Source organism: Saprolegnia parasitica, assembly GCF_000151545.1.
Source record: "Saprolegnia parasitica CBS 223.65 unplaced genomic scaffold supercont2.34, whole genome shotgun sequence".
In the NCBI taxonomy this organism is placed as follows: domain Eukaryota; phylum Oomycota; class Saprolegniomycetes; order Saprolegniales; family Saprolegniaceae; genus Saprolegnia; species Saprolegnia parasitica.
Genome location: NW_012156428.1, coordinates 82,005 through 99,184, shown reverse-complemented (window position 1 = coordinate 99,184; position 17,180 = coordinate 82,005). Strand labels below are relative to the sequence as shown.

Below are 17,180 nucleotides of genomic sequence, written 5' to 3'. Positions count from 1 at the left end.
GCGATGGATGTCGATGTGCCTTTTCCACCACGTCTCTTTGATCGGACAATGAGAGCAGTGCATGGTTGTACACGTTATACCAAGCAACAGAGTCGGAATCGCGAACGAAGTCAGCTGCTCTCAGCGGCCGAATCTTTTCTTTGCACCGGAAACGCATGGGAAACATGTGGTCTACACGGGCATATGCTGACCTGCAGCCGAGACGATGGTGCCGATAGAGGCCACTGACGGCAACGAGGATTTACCCTGGAGATCTGAGCAACGCATTGCTACCAAAAATGCAATTAAATATTGGCGCGCTGCTTTCGACAACGGCCGCACGCACGATGACCAACCCGCATTTCGCAACGGCCATGAATAGTAGCAAAGTTTATGGCCTTATTACCACGAAGGACTTCCATCTAGTATCCTTGGCATCGCGTTCGTAGACAACGCAGCGTTTTTGTCGAGTTTTGTGTATGTGTCTTTTACTCGGACGATCAACACTTCACACGACAAGAAGATTGTATGTCGTGGCGCCTCGCCATCGGTCTATGAGCAAACCACCGAGAGGACCATACCGGGTAATAGTTATGGGTGAAAAGATATCTCAACAGGGTACACAGTACACAACATAAGTTCTTAGCGGGTATGATGCGTTATCGATGACACTTTCGTTGGCGACGGGGTTGCGCTACCCTAGTTGTATTGGGGCGATGGACGTGGCGTTGGCGTTGTAGGGACTGGCCACGGGATCGAGGTTTTTACGGTCACCGCCGGTGGCTGTGGCGTCGTGGGAGCCGGGGTTACCGGTAGTTTGCGGGTCGTGGGGGCTGGCGTCTTTCTCGAGGTCGGTGTCTTGGTGGGGGTCGGTGTCTTGGTGGGGGTAGGTGTCTTTGTTCGGGCCGGTGTCTTTGTGGGAGCCGGTGTCTTGGTGGGAGCCGGTGTCTTGGTGGGAGCCGGCGTCTTGGTGGGAGCCGGTGTCTTTGTTCGGGCTAGGGTCGTCGGTGCCAGGGTCGTTGGCTTTTGCGTTGTTGGCGCACTTGTCGGTGGATTCGGGTAGGTAATACGCGGGTACGACGGCGCCTCGGCGAGGTTGCACGTTCCGTAGCCGCCGACGCCGCGAAGAAGGCGGATATAGCCCTGTTCGCCCCAATTGACGCCCCACGAGTTGCGCAGCTTGAAGTACGGCTGTCCATCCGCGGTTGTACCGTACCCGACAGCGACGAGCGCGTGGTCCGAGATCGCAGCGGGGCACGCCGTGACGAGACCGCCCATGTAGTGCTGCCACACGGGGTTGCCTGCCGAGACGGCCACCGTCGTTGGTTGTGTTTGGAGCGCCGACTCGAGCGCGGTTTCGCCAGCGATATACACGAGCGACCCGATCGAAAGCTTCTGTGGCGTGCACATCTTTTGGCAGGCGCCGGTCAACTGCGTCGCACCGGACGTGTAGGGGTAGTCGGCCGTGAGGCACTGGCCATTAGCTGCGATCCAGTTGAGAGCGCCGGTTTCCCAGCCACCATTGCAGCCAAAGCCGTTGGTCGTGTCGCAGCTGACGACCTGCTGCTCCGAGAGGTTGAGAAGCGTGCCGGTCGCAATGCAATGCGCTGCTTCGGCAGCCCCCGTGGCCGCAAACGTCCAGCAACTGCCGCATCGACCTTGGTTCTTTACTGGGTTGAGGCACTTGGACGTCGTCCAGTCGACCGTCGCATTCGGCGGCGTAGCGGTCAGCGCCGGCGGGGCCGCAACGGACGGTGGTATCCCCGCAAGCCCGAGGCGCTGAGCAAACTCGCCTGAGGTCAAGAGCGCGTAGGGCCCGATCCCAAAGGTTGCATCCGGGTTTTCGGCCTGCAGTGTGGTGATGAGCGTTTTGGTCGCGTCCAGTCGCTCAATCAAAAGCGCGTTGTTGGTCGCTTCGGTGGTGGCGCCGTGGATCCTCGGCAGCAGGTTGTTGGTGATCGCTTCCGCGCCAAATTTCATGAACCATTCTTCCAAGTCGCTTTGGCTCGCACCAGCGAACGCGACTACCGTCGACACTGCAAGTGCGGCTTGCATTCTCCAAGCAAATCAAAAAGTGCGCGCTGCAACTCGTGCCATTCGAATGAGATGGGCCGGTATTACCAATCTCGGCGGCAACCGCGGCTCGCATTCCGTGGAGATGCTCGCTTCTTCGCAGCCAGATTACTACCCAAAGGTGAATCATGAATCAAAGCTGGATATCGAACGTTGTGGCTGTCGATCAAGCACCGAGATTAGCAAGTTGAGAGAGGTTCAACGTCCGAGGCCGAGGATCGCACCTTCTGATCAAGGGCCAAGCACTGAGGGATTCGATGCCGCTTCAAGACGGGGTTACCTTCAAACATGCACGACCAGAACGAGGAATGTCTTCGGGGATATCACAACATGACAATCTCTCCGCGCAGCCGACACGCGACAGATCAAGCGTCGGACGTGCTGATAGTCGCTGGACACCACTGGAACGCGTGATTCCTGCTGTGCATCGGGCGCAGCGCAGGAAAAGCAATGCTATTATACCAATCTGCTGTGCCACGCTGATATCGAGGCCACCAGCTGCGTCCATTTAGATCCAAGTGCGCGTGTGTAACCGGAAGATAACGGGATGCAAGGCTGGTCGAACGAGACGTACTGAGTGACACGCTCGAGCGATATTTGGCAGAAAAGAAACAGCACGCGGGGCTACTTTGTTGCTACCACGACAACGAGACTGCAGTGCACCGACTCGACAAGGTCGCTACGCCGAACGATGGCCTGCTACACCATAGTAGCGTCTCGCCTGCTTCCTCCGCGAGGACCTACCGTGCAAGCAAAATCGATATTTAACGCAAGTACGATACATTGTTATCATACGCAATTAAGGACCACACATGCTACTTCGAACGAGCCGCCGCCAGCAGCGTTGCCGATCTGTACGGGACGCGATCGTTTTGATTGGCTGGGTCTCGGATGTCTTACGTACATCTCGTACAAATGTACTGTCAATTGTACGGGTGTACGTACGAAACAGGTGTGTACCTAGCCAGCGATGTTACGGCAAAGTGCAATGTTGCCGTGCACACACGTCGACGTTCTTACTGCGTCGCCAACGAACCACAGTACATATTTTGACACGTCGTCTTTTGGTTTCGATCGCTGCTGCCAAGGTGCCTTGGCGCTTCTGCCATCTCTTGCTGCAACCGATATGGCCATTCCTCTGTAGAAATGATCACAAAACGTGTTGCAACACAACTTTAGGGTCACTTGCGCCAGGCGAACGGGTCGGCGCTGGCCTCGAACGAGACGATCGCTGCAAGCAAGACAAGATTCTGCCATCAGCAACACGATCCAATTCATTGCACAATAGCAGTCGACTATATCGCGTGACACCTCGTGCCACAGAACGTGCGAGTTTGCACTACCTACTTGCCATCAATTGGACGCGGCTTTTAAGAGTTGTTGTACTCGCCACCATCGACGTCTCCGTCACTCTCACTGTTCGTCCACGGGCGGAGCGTCGTTGGCTCGGGCGTCGCCATCGGTGTTGCGGTCACCAGCTTTGCCGCGCCGTAGATCTTGGGGTATGCCGGCCTCTCGGCAACGTTGCACGTGCCCTTGCCACCGACACCGCGCTGGAGCTTGATGTAGCCGTTATCGCCCCACGCCGCACCCCACGAGTTGCGGAGCTTGAAAAAGCTCTTGCCGCCCGACGTGCCGTAGCCGACGGCGATGACCGCGTGGTCTGACATGGCGCTGGGACACGACGTCACGATGCCACCGCTGTAGTACTGCCACGCCTCGTTGCCGGCCGCAACGGTCACGGTCGCGGGTTGCGTGTTGAGCGCGGTCTCAAGCGCAGCTTCACCGACAATCTGGACCGCGCCACCCACGGCCAGCGGTTGCGGCGAACATGTCGTCTGGCACGCGCCCGTACTGCCCGACGCGCCGGACGTGTACGGGTAGTCATAGGTGACGCACTGGCCGCGCGACGCGACCCAGTTGATCGCGGTGACTTCCCGGCCGCCGTCGCAGCCTCCGTTGCCGTCGACCGTGTCGCAGCTCACGACCTGCTGCTCCGAGAGGTTAAGGAGCGCGCCCGTTGCAATGCAGTGCGCCGACTCGATGGCACCCGTGGCCGCGAAGGCCCAGCAGCTGCCGCAACTGCCCTGGTCCTTGACCGCGTTCATACACCTCGAGCGCGTCGCCCAGTCGACATTGCCGGCGGCGGTCGCAGCCGGGAGCGCGCCATAGTCGACAGCGTCGGGTCGTAGCGCACGCTTGGGCGCCGCTTTGGCGAACGAGCGGCCGAGGCGCTGCCTAAACTCGTCATGGCTCAGCAGCGCAAACGGCCCGAGATGCGTAAAGTCGGCGTCCGGGTTCTCGCGACGCAGCGCCGGGAGCGCCGCTTTGGCTGCTTGAAGCCGCGAGAGCAAGAGCTCGGTCGCGTCCACCTCGTCGAGACCGATAAGCTGCGGGAGGAGACCGTTCGCCGCTGCATCGCGACCAAACGTTGCGCGCCATTGGTCGAGGTCGGCTACGAGCGACGCGCGCTCGTCCGCGGGGATCCCAAGAGCCGACGCCACAAAGACCGAAGAGAAAAGGGCGCGATGATGCATGTTGGTGGTGGCTGTCGAGAAGAAAGCAAATGTGAAAGTGTACGCTGGCAAACCGACGGGTGGCGGCGTGGGACCACGCACGGTCGGACTCGGACACAGTTTGTTGCATCTGTGTCGGGAAGAGAATCCGTAAAAGTTTGATGTTTTCAGCAAACTTGATACGACTTGGCTGCAGAAGAAGCTTCGACAATGTGTGCTGCGCGGTGCAAATACGCGGCCAACGTGCCACATGTCGACCACGTCAGTGCACCGAAACACGCGGGTGAGAACACGTAATAAGAACTGCGTACCGGGTACTTGCGAAGAAAAGCGGACTGAGTCCCTTTGAATCAGAGCGTCTGATACGTCGTGGACTCAGGTTGATCGGAATCAGATGCACACAGCGGTGGACTGCAACGAGCAACATGCGATGCATTTTTCGATACATATCGCGACGCACAACTCCGTCTTCTACACGAGTGGCCGCGACGTCACCTCGTCCCGCGGATCGCTCTCCTGCCTCCACCTGCCTAAATCAAGTTCCTCAACCGAGTGCACACAGCGAAGAATGTCTGACAGTTTTATTGAGCATCGATTTCTCTATAGTACTAGATGACCCACTTCAAGAACAACTCCATCTTCTTCCCAACAGTTGGTTTTCAAAAAGTATCTTGTCAATCCACCCAAAAGCTGTGGCACAAAACCATTCTCAACGTCATTGTATCAGCTCTTGACGCCAGCGTTCTCTGTGTATACTGCAACAATTCGTAGGATCTCTTCGCATGGTGCCCTTGTCCCACGAGCATTCTCGACCCAGATGCGGACTGTGTCTGAGCCCGACCTGCCTGCGCACTTGCCCACGCCCATGTCGGCGCAACATCTGTTGGGCGCGTATCATTAGCTCACATCTTCATGTGCCAAGTTCTTGGCAGCCACCAATGTGCACCGCTTCCATCTCGCTTCGGCGTTCGTGGCGTCGGCGCATGCGATCCCTGCGGACGACCGCGTCGCAGGACTTCGAGGGGTAGGGTCCCGAGCGTCTCATTACTACGTGTGTCCAATCATCCTGTACCATAAATACGAGCAACCATAAGACAATATTCGAACCCACCATAAGACAATATTACACGTTAGTCATCGTCGGTGTCTGCACCGCAGCCTCGCGCAGCGCATCTTGGTATCGTTGCACTTGACGCACGACATAGACGCGCGCAAGAAGCAGCACCGATAGACACAAGAGGACGCCCGAGGCGATCACGATCGCTACTGCGTACGTCCGTGCTGCCGACATGAGCGTGTGGCCAAAGCACGCGTCGTACGATGGGTTCAGGTACGACTCGGTGACGTAGCACCACTCTGAGTCATCGCTGCGTTCTGGGCGCAGCACGTTGGTTTGAATGCAATCGGCCGCGGTGACGCAGTAGACGCCCGACGGTTTGGGCGACGTCATTGGGCACGACGTATGGATCCACTGCTTGAGCGTGTCGTGGTCCGTGCTGACGGTCGCGAGCGTTCCGAGCGTCTTGCAGCTGCTGCAGAGTCGACCGAGATCGCGCATGAACGGCTCCGTTTGGTCGCGCGGGATGGTATACGATATGTTAACGCGCGCGCAAAAGCTCTCGATGGTCGTGGTGGCTGTCACGGTGACGTTGGCGAACGTGGTCGGCAGCGTCGATAAATTGCGCGCAATCGCAGCCGTCACGTTTGGGTCGGCCCAGAGACCTGGAAACACGATCGTTTGGACGAGCGGAAACGCGCTGCAAAAGTGGCGGCCTTCGCTCATGCAGTACACGTCATTGAACATGCGTGCGACCGTACGTGGGTACTCGTAGCCCACGTAGGAGAGCGTCGGCCGGGACGGGGCGTCTACCCCCCACGTATAGGTGAGACTGCTGCTGTATTTGTACTGGCGCGCCGCGTCCGAGGCAAGAAACTCTTCCATGCGGTGCTGGTACGTCGTGAGCTTGGGCGAGTCGTCGATCGCATGCGTCGTTGTCGACAGCGCCGCGACTGCATACGCCAAGAGCACGCTGGCGCAAACGACCTCAGCGACAAGCAGCACGAGGCAGAGCGTGGGCGACGGCGCGCACCGCGTCCAGACAAGGTGCACGAGGCCAAGCACCGCGACGACGATCGCGACGGTGCCCACGGTGCTGGCGTGCGGCATCGCGAGGAGCGCGCTGTACATGGAGGCATCGAGGGCCTTGACGCAGGCGCCGTAGGCGGCAAAGAGAAGAAAGGCGATGGCCACCGCCACGGTGGTGCGCGTGGGCGTGGGCATCTTGAGCAATGCTGCGCAAGCTGCGTAGGACTTGCCTGTCCACACCCGCGCGCCGGTGCTACCATGTCCAACGTCGGTTGTCGCAGAGCGCTACGCCAATGGCATCGCTGGACGGACGAATTCGTACCATGGTGCGCCTCTAAATCATAGAATACAAATAAAAAGAGGTCGCGAGTCATTATAATAGCCGGTCGTTTTTACTCGTAATTTTATTTACCTATAGAAATGGCATGTGCGTGCGCGGGCTTTTAATAAAATACGACAAAAAGCATGGACCCAGCTTTCCATGCTAATTCCTGCCTTGCAGGCTAATTCCTACCAATAGAATACGAAACGATGAAAATCACCGACACGAACCGACACGCGTGCGTCGTGACCATGCTCTTGTGGCTCGATCATTCGCCGCCCGTAACCTTTGTACAGTACTAGTACATGATCGAGCCCGTTTTATCGTTGGACATTAAACTGCAGCTTGCTCCGATGTGACTCTGACCCGCCCAACTACACAGCTCTCTCGCTCTGGCAATGGGAGTGGAATCGGAGCCGTAGTCAATTCTACTCTACTACTTGACGCGGGGCGCGCACTTAAGTGTGCTTGCATGCACCGCTCACACGACTACCGGTATTGGCTCGATCGAGCTTCCGATGCGTGTGCGTAGCCACCAAGTCGCCCATGTCTCCGGACGAGGAGATGGGCAAGGCGCCACCGCTGCTATGGAGTCGCCCGCTTGGTGTCAAGCTTGAGCCCAACTAGGTACAGCGAAGACGACGACACGGAGAATTTAGCCCCGTCGCACCGCTTGTTGACGGTGACGCACGGCCCACACACCAACGTGTACTGCCATTCGCAAAGTCTAAGCCCCGACGATCCATTTGATAGCTGCAGCCACAGGCTGCAATGCAAGGTAAAAAAACATTATCCTTCTTTCATGTTGAGAGGTTACTCGTCGCGTGCGTTCAAATAATCCACGAGGCTGAAAAGGAGGTCGCGAAGCGGGTACGATACAAGGCTCATAACGCCAATGACGACGAGGAAGCCCGCAAGTGGCTTTGCGGTCGCCGCGTCCTTGAGCTCGAGAAGCCGCGCCTTCTGCGTCGGAAGCAGCGCGATCCAGCAAAGCCCGATGAGCTGAATGCCCAGCACAACATAGCTTGCGTGCACAATTTCAGTGAGCAAAGTATCCTCACCGTCCTTGGTCGAGATCGGTTCGATCCGCAGTTTCTCGCGAATAAAGGTCGACCACTGGTTGATCCACGTGCTGTTGGCGTACGAGATCACGATTCGGAGCCCCGCAAACGTCGCTTCGTAGCCGGCGCCCGTCGTCTCGACAAGGACAAAGCCGCACATGAGCTCCGTCACAGACATGGCCGCTTGCATGAGCACGAGCAAGATGCTGTTGAACGTCGCGCTGCGGTCAATGTCCTGCGTGACACTGACGACCGAGAACGCGCGGAGAGCGACGCAGGCCAGCGACGACATGAGAATCGCCGTGCGCCAGGACCACGCCCGACCGACGCGCCCGACGACGGCATAGACGAGAAATGGCACGACGCAGTCGACGGTGCTGAACCAATCATTGCTCGAGCCCGTGAGCCAGCTCGTGATGGGTTTCATGTACACGCCTTGAAACATGCCGAAAAACATGTAGAAAGCAACGACGCGCCACACGGCGCGCGTTTGCAGCTGGGCCCAGAGCTGCGTCCACCAGACGCCAAACTGGCACCGCGTCGACTTGACCTCGTCGAGCCACAGCGTCGAGACCATCGCGAGAAGCGCCACCGCGAGGCAGAGACCAAACGCAGCTTGGACGTCGAGGATCCAGTCGTAGTCGCCACCAAAGGTCGTAAAGTTGAGCGCAAACTGCTGCAGAAGCGACGACGCGAGTCGGCCGACCGTCGTCGCACAATAGAAGCTGGCTTGGAGACTGCCACGCACCGAATCGTCTTGCACTTGTGCGTACTGGACCATGAGACCGTTCAAGGCAGCCCCGATGACGGCGACACCAAGCGCCGCACCGGCGAAGAGTCGGGTGTAGCGGCCGGCCTTGTCGGTGGCGTTCGAGTTGAACGCGGCGTAGGGTGCGTCGTTGCGCTCGTTCCGCATGCAGTCGACGGGGTACTTGACAAAGTCGCAGTACGGAGCACCGATGGGAAGCACCGTGCCAAGGCTGAGCGCGATGACGGCGATGGCCCATCCGAGCAGGAGCCAGCTCTTGCGGCGGTAGCCAAACATCGGCCAAATGTCCGAGAAGACGCAAAAGAAGAAGCGCAGATAGCTCGTCGCGTCAATAAGAGTGAGGGTTTCCGAGTACTGCTGGCCGTCCGCTTCAAGGTACTTCATGAGTACATACCAGAGGAGGTCGTTGAGCGTGTATTGAAGAAAGCGGAACGCCGCGGACTGGAAGAAGAAGGCGCCGGCCGACCTGAGTGCGTGGGGGCCAGCGGTAATCGAGCCAAACGGAGCTTGCATCACGGGAGTGGTCTCCATGAGCACTGCGCACTGGTCGTCGTTTTGAAGAGTGCGATACTTTCACCGAGTGCTGAGGCCTCATATGGTGGGGACCTTCATTGGTGTACATACTGTACATGACAGTGTCCTTTTCAGTGGGACATGCGCAGGGCCGACATCTCTGACGGACGTCACGCCATGTGCCGTCGACATTGATGGTCTCTAACGTCGGAATGGACTAGACATAGTGGTACGTTGGGACATACACCAATATCGTCCATGCACATGCGGGATAGAGTATATATATACACCAGTACCAGGTATCTTATGGAGATAACGGCTGGCGTCGAAACGTTTCATTCGTACATTACTACAATCGGCTGTATTGTGTATGCTTGAGCTAACTGCCTTTGCATATGATTTGAGGACACAACGCTTGAACTCGACCCGACCTCTGGTCATTTTGACCTCTGGTGGGAAGATCTGTGAAAACGACGACGACTGTATTGCGGGCACGACCTGCATCCAGACGTTGCTGCCACACGAGCACGACAGATCGGTGTCACTGCCACAGCTCGGTTCCCGAAGAGTCTAACGTTCACCAGCATGTCCATTGAAAAAGATAATAAACCACGATGTTTCCCCTGTTATGGACCCACTTGACTACCGAGGACGTCGCGTCTGGCCGTGTCTCGTCTCAGGTCGATTGTGCTCATACCGTTCTCAGGATTTGAAACAGCGCATGAACACGATCTTTTTAACAAGTCTTTGGTGTGGGAAATATACTGTGGACCTTGTAGCTTTTCGTCTCACGCCTGGAACGCGGGCAGCGTGCCCTTGGCTTCGCAGTCGCACGCGCCGGGTGTGTACGTGTTGGCTTGCGTCGCCATTTGTGCGATCGAGCACCAGCTGCACGCGAACGCACAGAGGCAATCTTCGTAGCTCGAGCCCGGGATCTGGAACGCCTTGCGCACTTGACCGCGCACGTACGAAATGCCGATTGTCGCGAGGCAGAAGGCGACGCTATAGACGTACACCCCGCTCGAGTACGAGGTGGCGCAGTCGTCGTCGTAGTAGCGGCACGACGGCGCGCGCTGCCAGCGCATGAGACCCGCCGAGACTTGGCCGACGAGGTAGATGACGAAAAACGTAAGCAGCGTCGTCCAGTAGCTGCCGCCGATGCGAGCCATGACCTGCGCCAGCGGGACGCACGGGCAGCAGTAGGCCAAGAGGCAGTTGGGCATGCAGTGCGTAAAGCAGCCGCAAATGTCGGCCTTCCACGCGCCGTACACGAGGCCTTCGTCGGCGGGCGTTGTCGCGACACCGGCGGGTTCATCGATCGTCTTTTCGTGCGGTGGCTCGGCGAGGGGGACATACGAAACGGCAGCGGCAGGGGTGCTTGTGGACTCCATTCTGGATGACGGGGTGAATTGAAAAATGAGCTGCTCGAGTGGAGGTGTGGCTGCTACGACCAACACTTGTTGCCTCTTGTGTGTGTCGCATTCAAGAGATGTGATGCCACATGGATGGACATGGATGCCAGATTGGTCCCAAACATTGTGCGTAGCAGAGTGTGTAGCGGGCCAACCCCTCGTATGACGTATGCTATAAGAAGGTACGGACAATGTGGTTTTGTGAGTCACAGCGTAGACACTGGCGTACTTAGTAGGAGAGGTCCTTCCTCGTCGACTCGACGCGCTTTGCCGGAATCTTGTCTGCGGAGCCGGAAGCTTGTCTTCCTTTTAGCAAGGGCTCCGCAATGGTCGACACTTGACGGGATTCTCCAGCTTCCTTGATATAATTCCTTTGCCTATAATACCCTCCTGTCCATTGGTCGAGAGTATGATATCTGGTCAACCGTGATGCCACGTCATGGGTGAAACGGCCCCATCAACTTTCGTCACGTCGAGCGGTATCGTTCAATTGGAAATGCCACGACAAAGACGGCTGCAAGCTCCACGTGCACTGTCGGAGCCATGGACTTACGCCCAAAAATCACTACACGACCATGCGGGATCCATCCTACGTGACAGAGTCGACACAAATGGGCCGGGAGACGCGCGGCGTTGGTGCACCGGCCACAGCATCTCAGCTTCGTCTCGATGCATTCAATGCGCTACGATCCGCGATAAGAAGATCTGCCATAAGATCTGTCAGATGAGCGATAAGATGATCATTCCATGCGCTCCTGGTCTTTCTTGGTCCGCTGCGTCGCCTCGAACCTTCGCGGTACCGACGGTGCCATTGGTGTGGTAACGTTAAGGGCTAGCTAGGGTTGACTGGTTGTGGGGACCACGAGACCGAGGCCAATCTACCAATCCAAGAGACCAGACAATTGATGGTTTGTGCTGCCGATACATTTACGTACGACCATTGATGTACCCAAGTGGTTCTACTGAGTTAATATGTACAGGGCTTTGTGGTACAAATTTGTACTAGCAATCCACACCGGATGACCATCAGCATCATGTGAACGCAGGCATACGACCATCGCTCGATGACCTGTCTGAACATTGATCGACTCACGTGTTGTTTGACCTTATCGTGCACAGCTATCGTGCGCGTCTTGAAACACAATGTTAACCCATTAGGACGTAAGGATATTCTTCATAGCCCTTGCCTTGACCGTACTAGTACGGTATTGTTCGTGTCGTCGATACTTCAAGTACAGCATGATAGAGCAAAGAGCAAAGGGTGCACGGCAGCCTCTCCGAGTCCTGCTGGCAAATATTGATGATGTGCAATATCAACCCGCCTTCGGTCAGTATTATCGTGGTTTCGACGTGTTCCTTTTGACAAAATAGACACCTCCCTAGGTCAAGACACTAGTGAATACGATCCAACACCATCAAAGGCTGCGTCTCGTGGTCTATAGTATCGTAGCGGGTCACATTGCTGGTGCGTCTCGTGCGATCCCAGTGCATATTGCATGCTGGAGCGCACTCTCTGGAGCAATATTGATATTGCAAGTGCCAAATATTCGAAGCGGCCGTGCCACGCAGGATTGGCTGACACCCGAAGTTCGAAGCCATGGCCGCACTTAAACAACACCAAACTAATATGGACGCCGTCCTGCACTCGCGCGACCTCCTCGACGTCGTCTTTGCGTACCAAGACGGCTGGTACAAGGAGCAGCTCGAGCTCATCGTCTCGCTGCAGCTGCGTGGCCTCGACCACCTCGTGCGCTCGGCGCAGGAGCAGCCCATGCCTTCGATCGACGTCGTCGCATCCATCCTCGAGCCGTGGATCGCCGCCCACGGCCTGCTCGCCGTTCGCCGCGCCATGCGCGACATGGCCAACCTTGGCTGCATGCTCTTCCTCTACTGCGCATCCCGCAACGATGCGGCGCTCTTGGCGTCGCTCCACGAGACGACCGTGCTGTCGCCCTTCGACCAGCGCCGGCTCGTGCACGCCGCTGCGACGCATGGAGCCGTCGACGTCCTGGCGTTCCTGAGCGCCCACGCGTACGAAGGCTTTAGCGCCGACACAATGGACACAGCAGCGGGCGCCGGCCACCTCCACATCGTCCAGTACCTCACAAAGCAACGCATGGACGGCTGCACGACACGCGCGATGGACCAAGCCATCTTCCACGGCCATCACGATGTCGTCGAGTGGCTCTACGCGCATCGAACGGAAGGCTGCAGCCACAGCGGCCTTCTCTTCGCGGCCAAGCGAGGCAACGACCGCCTCGTCCGCCGCATCATCGCGGACGGGCGCATGCGTCTTCTCGGGAGCGAGATCGTCCACGCTGCGCGGTACGGGCACTTGGACCTCGTCACGTTCTTGGCCGCCTCGACGAGCGCCTGCCACCTGCAGCGTGCGCAGGACGCCGCGACGCTCATGGGACACACGGCGGTTGCGCACTTCTTGACGACGCGCCTCGCCGTGCACTAAAGTACATCATCCGACTGTCCAGCTTGCGTGTCTCGGCCGACCGATCCCGACGCACCTTTGCTGAATACAGATGACTCTTTCTTGTGTTTGGATTAATTAATGCGCCTCCTACAAGTGTATCAAGTTGATAGATAGGTACCTCTGGACAAGGGCACTTTACGTACTCTGGCTCTGGAAACAACGCGTTCTAGTGCCAAGGGAGAGTCATTTCATGTGTGCAGAGGTCATTAGAACGTGCACCATCACGCGGCTCCATGCACATGTCGACTGGCCCGAGTTGCCGTCCCATCGTGCGAGACAACCATACGACATATCTTATAGCTTAGTGTTCGACTATGTGACATGTCAATCAAATAACAAGTCGAACGGATTTGCTGGTGCTGTTGTCGCCGATGGTGCTGCCAATAACGGCGTTGCGGGCGGAGGGGCGAGGCTGCGAGGGCTGTCAAAAGGGTTGAACGACGACGAGGCCTTCGGAAGCGGTGCCTGCAGTTGCGAGTGATGACCTCATTTTTATAGTCGATACAAGCGCAGTGTACCGGTGCCGCCGTCAGATCATCGTCCCAAAAATCAGCGGCGCGTCGTCCTTCGTTGTCTCGGGCACGGAGGTTTTAGCAACCACCGGCGCCTCGTCATCAAACGAAATGAGGGGACCTACGCTGGGCGCAGCGGCCCCCGCGACCGCCGACAGCTTTTGTACGCGCTCCTTGGCAAAGGCCGCAAAGGGATCGTCGTCGTCATCGTTATCGTCTGTCGTCGCGGGCTTCTTGGGCGTCGACCGGTCGTCGGCGAAGGTCGACTTGGCGGCCTTGCGGGGCGAGAGCACGCCTTCCTTGACAAGGTCGTTGTCATGCATCGCATCGTCTTCTACAATACTGATGCAGCGGCCGTCGTCGAAACCAAGGTGGTCGTACGCTTGTGCTTGCGCGACGACGGAGGACTCGTCACTTGCTTGACCGCGATCCCGCACGCCTCTTTGAAGTGGAGCATCGCTTGCTGCACTTCGTCGTTCAAGCTCAGGTACTTTTCCAGATGCTACGCCACGCCAGTATCAAGTTGATAGTTTTGAAATCAGAAAAAAACGCACCGCGCCGTTCCGATTGGCTTCTTGCTCGATGACGACAACGAGGCGCTTCTCGAGTTGCTTGAGCTGCACGGCCAAGTCCTATTCCACGTACAATAGGTTCTTAGTGTTGCGGCGGTAGAGAGACCCTACCTGCAGAATGTCATTGCTGTGGAGTGTCGCATAGTTGGTCTTGCTGCACTCGTGCAGCATGTCGTCCATCATGTCCATGATGTTCTTGGTCACATGGTACGTGTCCTCGGGCGGGAGGTTCTTGTACGCACTCGGCGCCGGCTCGTCCTCGACTTGGTCTACGCCCATGATGACAACTTGTCCACGATCGCAGCGTCTACAGACCCGCCGCAAACGCAAACGGGTTGTCTTCGTGGCCGCGCGGCGGCGACAGCACGGGCGCCCGCGTCGTGTCGTACTGCGTTGGGAAGTGCACGCCCTGGATCCGCATTTTATGGTAGGTGTCCACAAAGCCCGCAAAGTCGCGCCGGAACGGAAGGAAGGCCTCGCCCCACGCCTGCACGAGCTCCAGCGTCCGCGCCTGGATCTCCAAGCTGTCGCGCCCTCGCTTGTTGGCATGCTCCTTGTACAGCATCTCGAGCGTGTGCATCAACTTGGGCTTGGCGATCCGCTGGCGCATGCCCTAGCCATGGCGTTGATGGGACAACGAGACATCGTCCGTCGGATGTACCTTGCCGCAATTCTTGACGATGGCCTCGACCAGATGCAGCGCGGCGAGGACGACGGTCGTCGACGGGTTCGCGAGTCGCATGCGCACCATGCGCGCCGCCTCGTCGCGGACCTACGCGGCGATGCCACGTGGCTCTAGAGAGCGACCGATGTACCTCGTCGTCAAGAACGGCGTTGAGCTTGTCGACGACCGCGATGATGAGCGGCCAGTTCTCGGCGGTCGCATAGTCGGAGGTCGCCTCGTCGATGAGCTTGTCGAGGGTCTCCATGGCCGTACGCTGCTCGGGGAGGCAGAGCGCCATGGCCGACTTCTTCTGGATGTAGTCCAATGGCAGCGTCATCGTGAGCTTGCTCTGGCTCTTGGACGCATGGAGGAAGCGGCGCCACTCGGACATGGCGGCAAGACGCAATAAAATCCAATGTGGCGTCGTAGGTCAGCCCATCTGTCTTTTCCCGCGTTTTAACGACATGCACGCTTCAATCGAAGCTCCATAAGCTTAAATTCCCTGATTTAAAAGACATTGTGGCAATCGTGCCAGGGAACCGGATAATACCCCCGGTACGGGTCGGATTGCACTTTGTATCCGGATACCTCTGGCGTGGCATATGCCACGTCTTTAAACCAGGCGTGCTGACGCGCGATTGTGCTGACACCGCACACAACCTACAAAGAGGCTATAGCATATTGCATATCCCTCCTGCGAGATGGACGTCATGTTTCAGACGGAGCGTCGGCGGAATCGTACAAGTGCGCGGGCGTGGCCAAGCATATGATGGTGAGAAAGGTGTCATTTCAAAAGGCAAAACGAGGAGCAGTAGTCGTCCATGTTGCAAAAATGATCATTGAGCAGAAGTGACTACAATCTCTGCATGCTCTAGTGACCTCCTCGCGTACGAAAGGCGGGCTATGTGCGCGGCAAACTGTCCGCAGCGCTAAAGATCGTGGCCGGGCCGTCCGATTGGCGTGATTTCGGCCAATCAAAACCACCCCTTTATTTTCGGCATGCCGCCTTTCCAGTCCACATTGCTCATGCTGCGTCAGGTGCGGCAGCGCGGCGACTGGGACTGCGGGCTCGCCTGCGCGGAAATGGTCCTCGCGTGGGCCACACCCAATGCACGCGAAGACGCCGTCGCACTCGCCCACGCAGTGCGCACGCGCAGCATCTGGACCGTTGACCTCGTGGAGCTCCTTCGGGCGCGGCTTGGCGACCGGATCACGTTCCACTCGCTCGTGCTCGAGACGTCACTGCACTTGGCCCACGACGCGTTCTACACGCGTGACTACCTCGACGACATGGCGCGCATCCAGCCGCTCTTTAACGCCGTCGTTGCTGCCAAGTGCGCGCGGCGCGGCAGTGTCTCGATCGACGCGCTCCGCGACGCGCTTGCAAATCGCGATCACGTGGCGCTCGTGCTCATCGACGCCCGCGAGCTCACGTGCTGTGTGCAGCTGCCACGTAGTGGTACTTTCCAGGGCCACTTTATCGTGGTCGCCTCGATCTCTGCACGCGGCGTTGCGTACGTGGACCCAGCGTCGCCCGAACACCCGTGTTGCTGGATGAGTCTCGAGTCGTTCGAGGCCGCCAGAAAGAGCCATGGCACCGACGAAGATATTATTCTTATCCGCCGATGATGTTGTGGTCCTACTCTTGCACCCATAATGTTGTGGTCCTACTCTTGCACCCATAAAGCCGTGGGTCTCCCGCCTTCGAACGACAATCTGCAAGATCGTCCAGCGTCCAATGGCCAGCGACTCTGCAGAAAAAACATGCAACACGGTGCAGCGATCGATAGCTTAGTCTTCACCATCCTTTACTAGTACCTGTGTCACTTTTAGTTGCCCACTGTACTATTACAGATACACTTGGCCGTCTCCACACTTAACAACCTATGTGTGTTCTGACACTATGCATTTTTGGCTGGATTTGGGTGACGCCATTCCAAGGGCACCTGGTGCCTTAGGCGGCGCGGCTTGCCGTGTCGCCCGCAGGGCCCGCCATTCCAAGGGCACCTGGTGCCTTAGGCGGCGCGGCTTGCCGTGTCGCCCGCAGGGCCACGGCGCGCTCCGGCGTGCTGTGCGCTCTGTGTCTTACGTCCTTTGCCGTGTAAGTGCTGGTCGCTGGCAGTGGTCGGTGGTCGCGCCGATGGCGCCGCTCTTCGCGCGCTCGGCACCCAATGCCCCTCGACGATTCAAGGCCCGTCGAGTCCCCGGCGGCCGTC

At 57.8% G+C, this 17,180-nt stretch overlaps 7 protein-coding genes across 7 annotated transcripts; 2 read left to right on the top strand and 5 right to left on the bottom strand.

The window, feature by feature from the left end:
• Positions 1-678: 678 nt before the first annotated feature.
• Positions 679-2,034, bottom strand: SPRG_20482 (hypothetical protein; the record flags this gene model as incomplete). The annotated part of the gene is made up of 1 exon (XM_012347186.1): positions 679-2,034. The coding sequence occupies one exon, from the start codon at positions 2,032-2,034 to the stop codon at positions 679-681; it is 1,356 nt and encodes a 451-aa protein (XP_012202576.1).
• Positions 2,035-5,691: 3,657 nt separating this feature from the next.
• SPRG_22206 (hypothetical protein) lies at positions 5,692-6,849 on the bottom strand (the record flags this gene model as incomplete). The annotated part of the gene is made up of 1 exon (XM_012347243.1): positions 5,692-6,849. The coding sequence occupies one exon, from the start codon at positions 6,847-6,849 to the stop codon at positions 5,692-5,694; it is 1,158 nt and encodes a 385-aa protein (XP_012202633.1).
• Positions 6,850-7,789: 940 nt separating this feature from the next.
• Positions 7,790-9,319, bottom strand: SPRG_20481 (hypothetical protein; the record flags this gene model as incomplete). Its single annotated transcript, XM_012347185.1, has 1 exon — positions 7,790-9,319. The coding sequence occupies one exon, from the start codon at positions 9,317-9,319 to the stop codon at positions 7,790-7,792; it is 1,530 nt and encodes a 509-aa protein (XP_012202575.1).
• Positions 9,320-10,107: 788 nt separating this feature from the next.
• On the bottom strand, positions 10,108-10,710 carry SPRG_20480 (hypothetical protein; the record flags this gene model as incomplete). Its single annotated transcript, XM_012347184.1, has 1 exon — positions 10,108-10,710. The coding sequence occupies one exon, from the start codon at positions 10,708-10,710 to the stop codon at positions 10,108-10,110; it is 603 nt and encodes a 200-aa protein (XP_012202574.1).
• A 1,648-nt stretch (positions 10,711-12,358) lies between these two features.
• Positions 12,359-13,195, top strand: SPRG_20479 (hypothetical protein; the record flags this gene model as incomplete). The annotated part of the gene is made up of 1 exon (XM_012347183.1): positions 12,359-13,195. The coding sequence occupies one exon, from the start codon at positions 12,359-12,361 to the stop codon at positions 13,193-13,195; it is 837 nt and encodes a 278-aa protein (XP_012202573.1).
• A 550-nt stretch (positions 13,196-13,745) lies between these two features.
• Positions 13,746-15,355, bottom strand: SPRG_20478 (hypothetical protein; the record flags this gene model as incomplete). Its single annotated transcript, XM_012347182.1, has 7 exons — positions 13,746-14,062; positions 14,110-14,230; positions 14,283-14,360; positions 14,412-14,569; positions 14,616-14,913; positions 14,962-15,072; positions 15,116-15,355. The coding sequence occupies 7 exons, from the start codon at positions 15,353-15,355 to the stop codon at positions 13,746-13,748; spliced, it is 1,323 nt and encodes a 440-aa protein (XP_012202572.1).
• A 608-nt stretch (positions 15,356-15,963) lies between these two features.
• SPRG_20477 (hypothetical protein) lies at positions 15,964-16,593 on the top strand (the record flags this gene model as incomplete). The annotated part of the gene is made up of 1 exon (XM_012347181.1): positions 15,964-16,593. The coding sequence occupies one exon, from the start codon at positions 15,964-15,966 to the stop codon at positions 16,591-16,593; it is 630 nt and encodes a 209-aa protein (XP_012202571.1).
• Between the last annotated feature and the right edge of the window lie 587 nt (positions 16,594-17,180).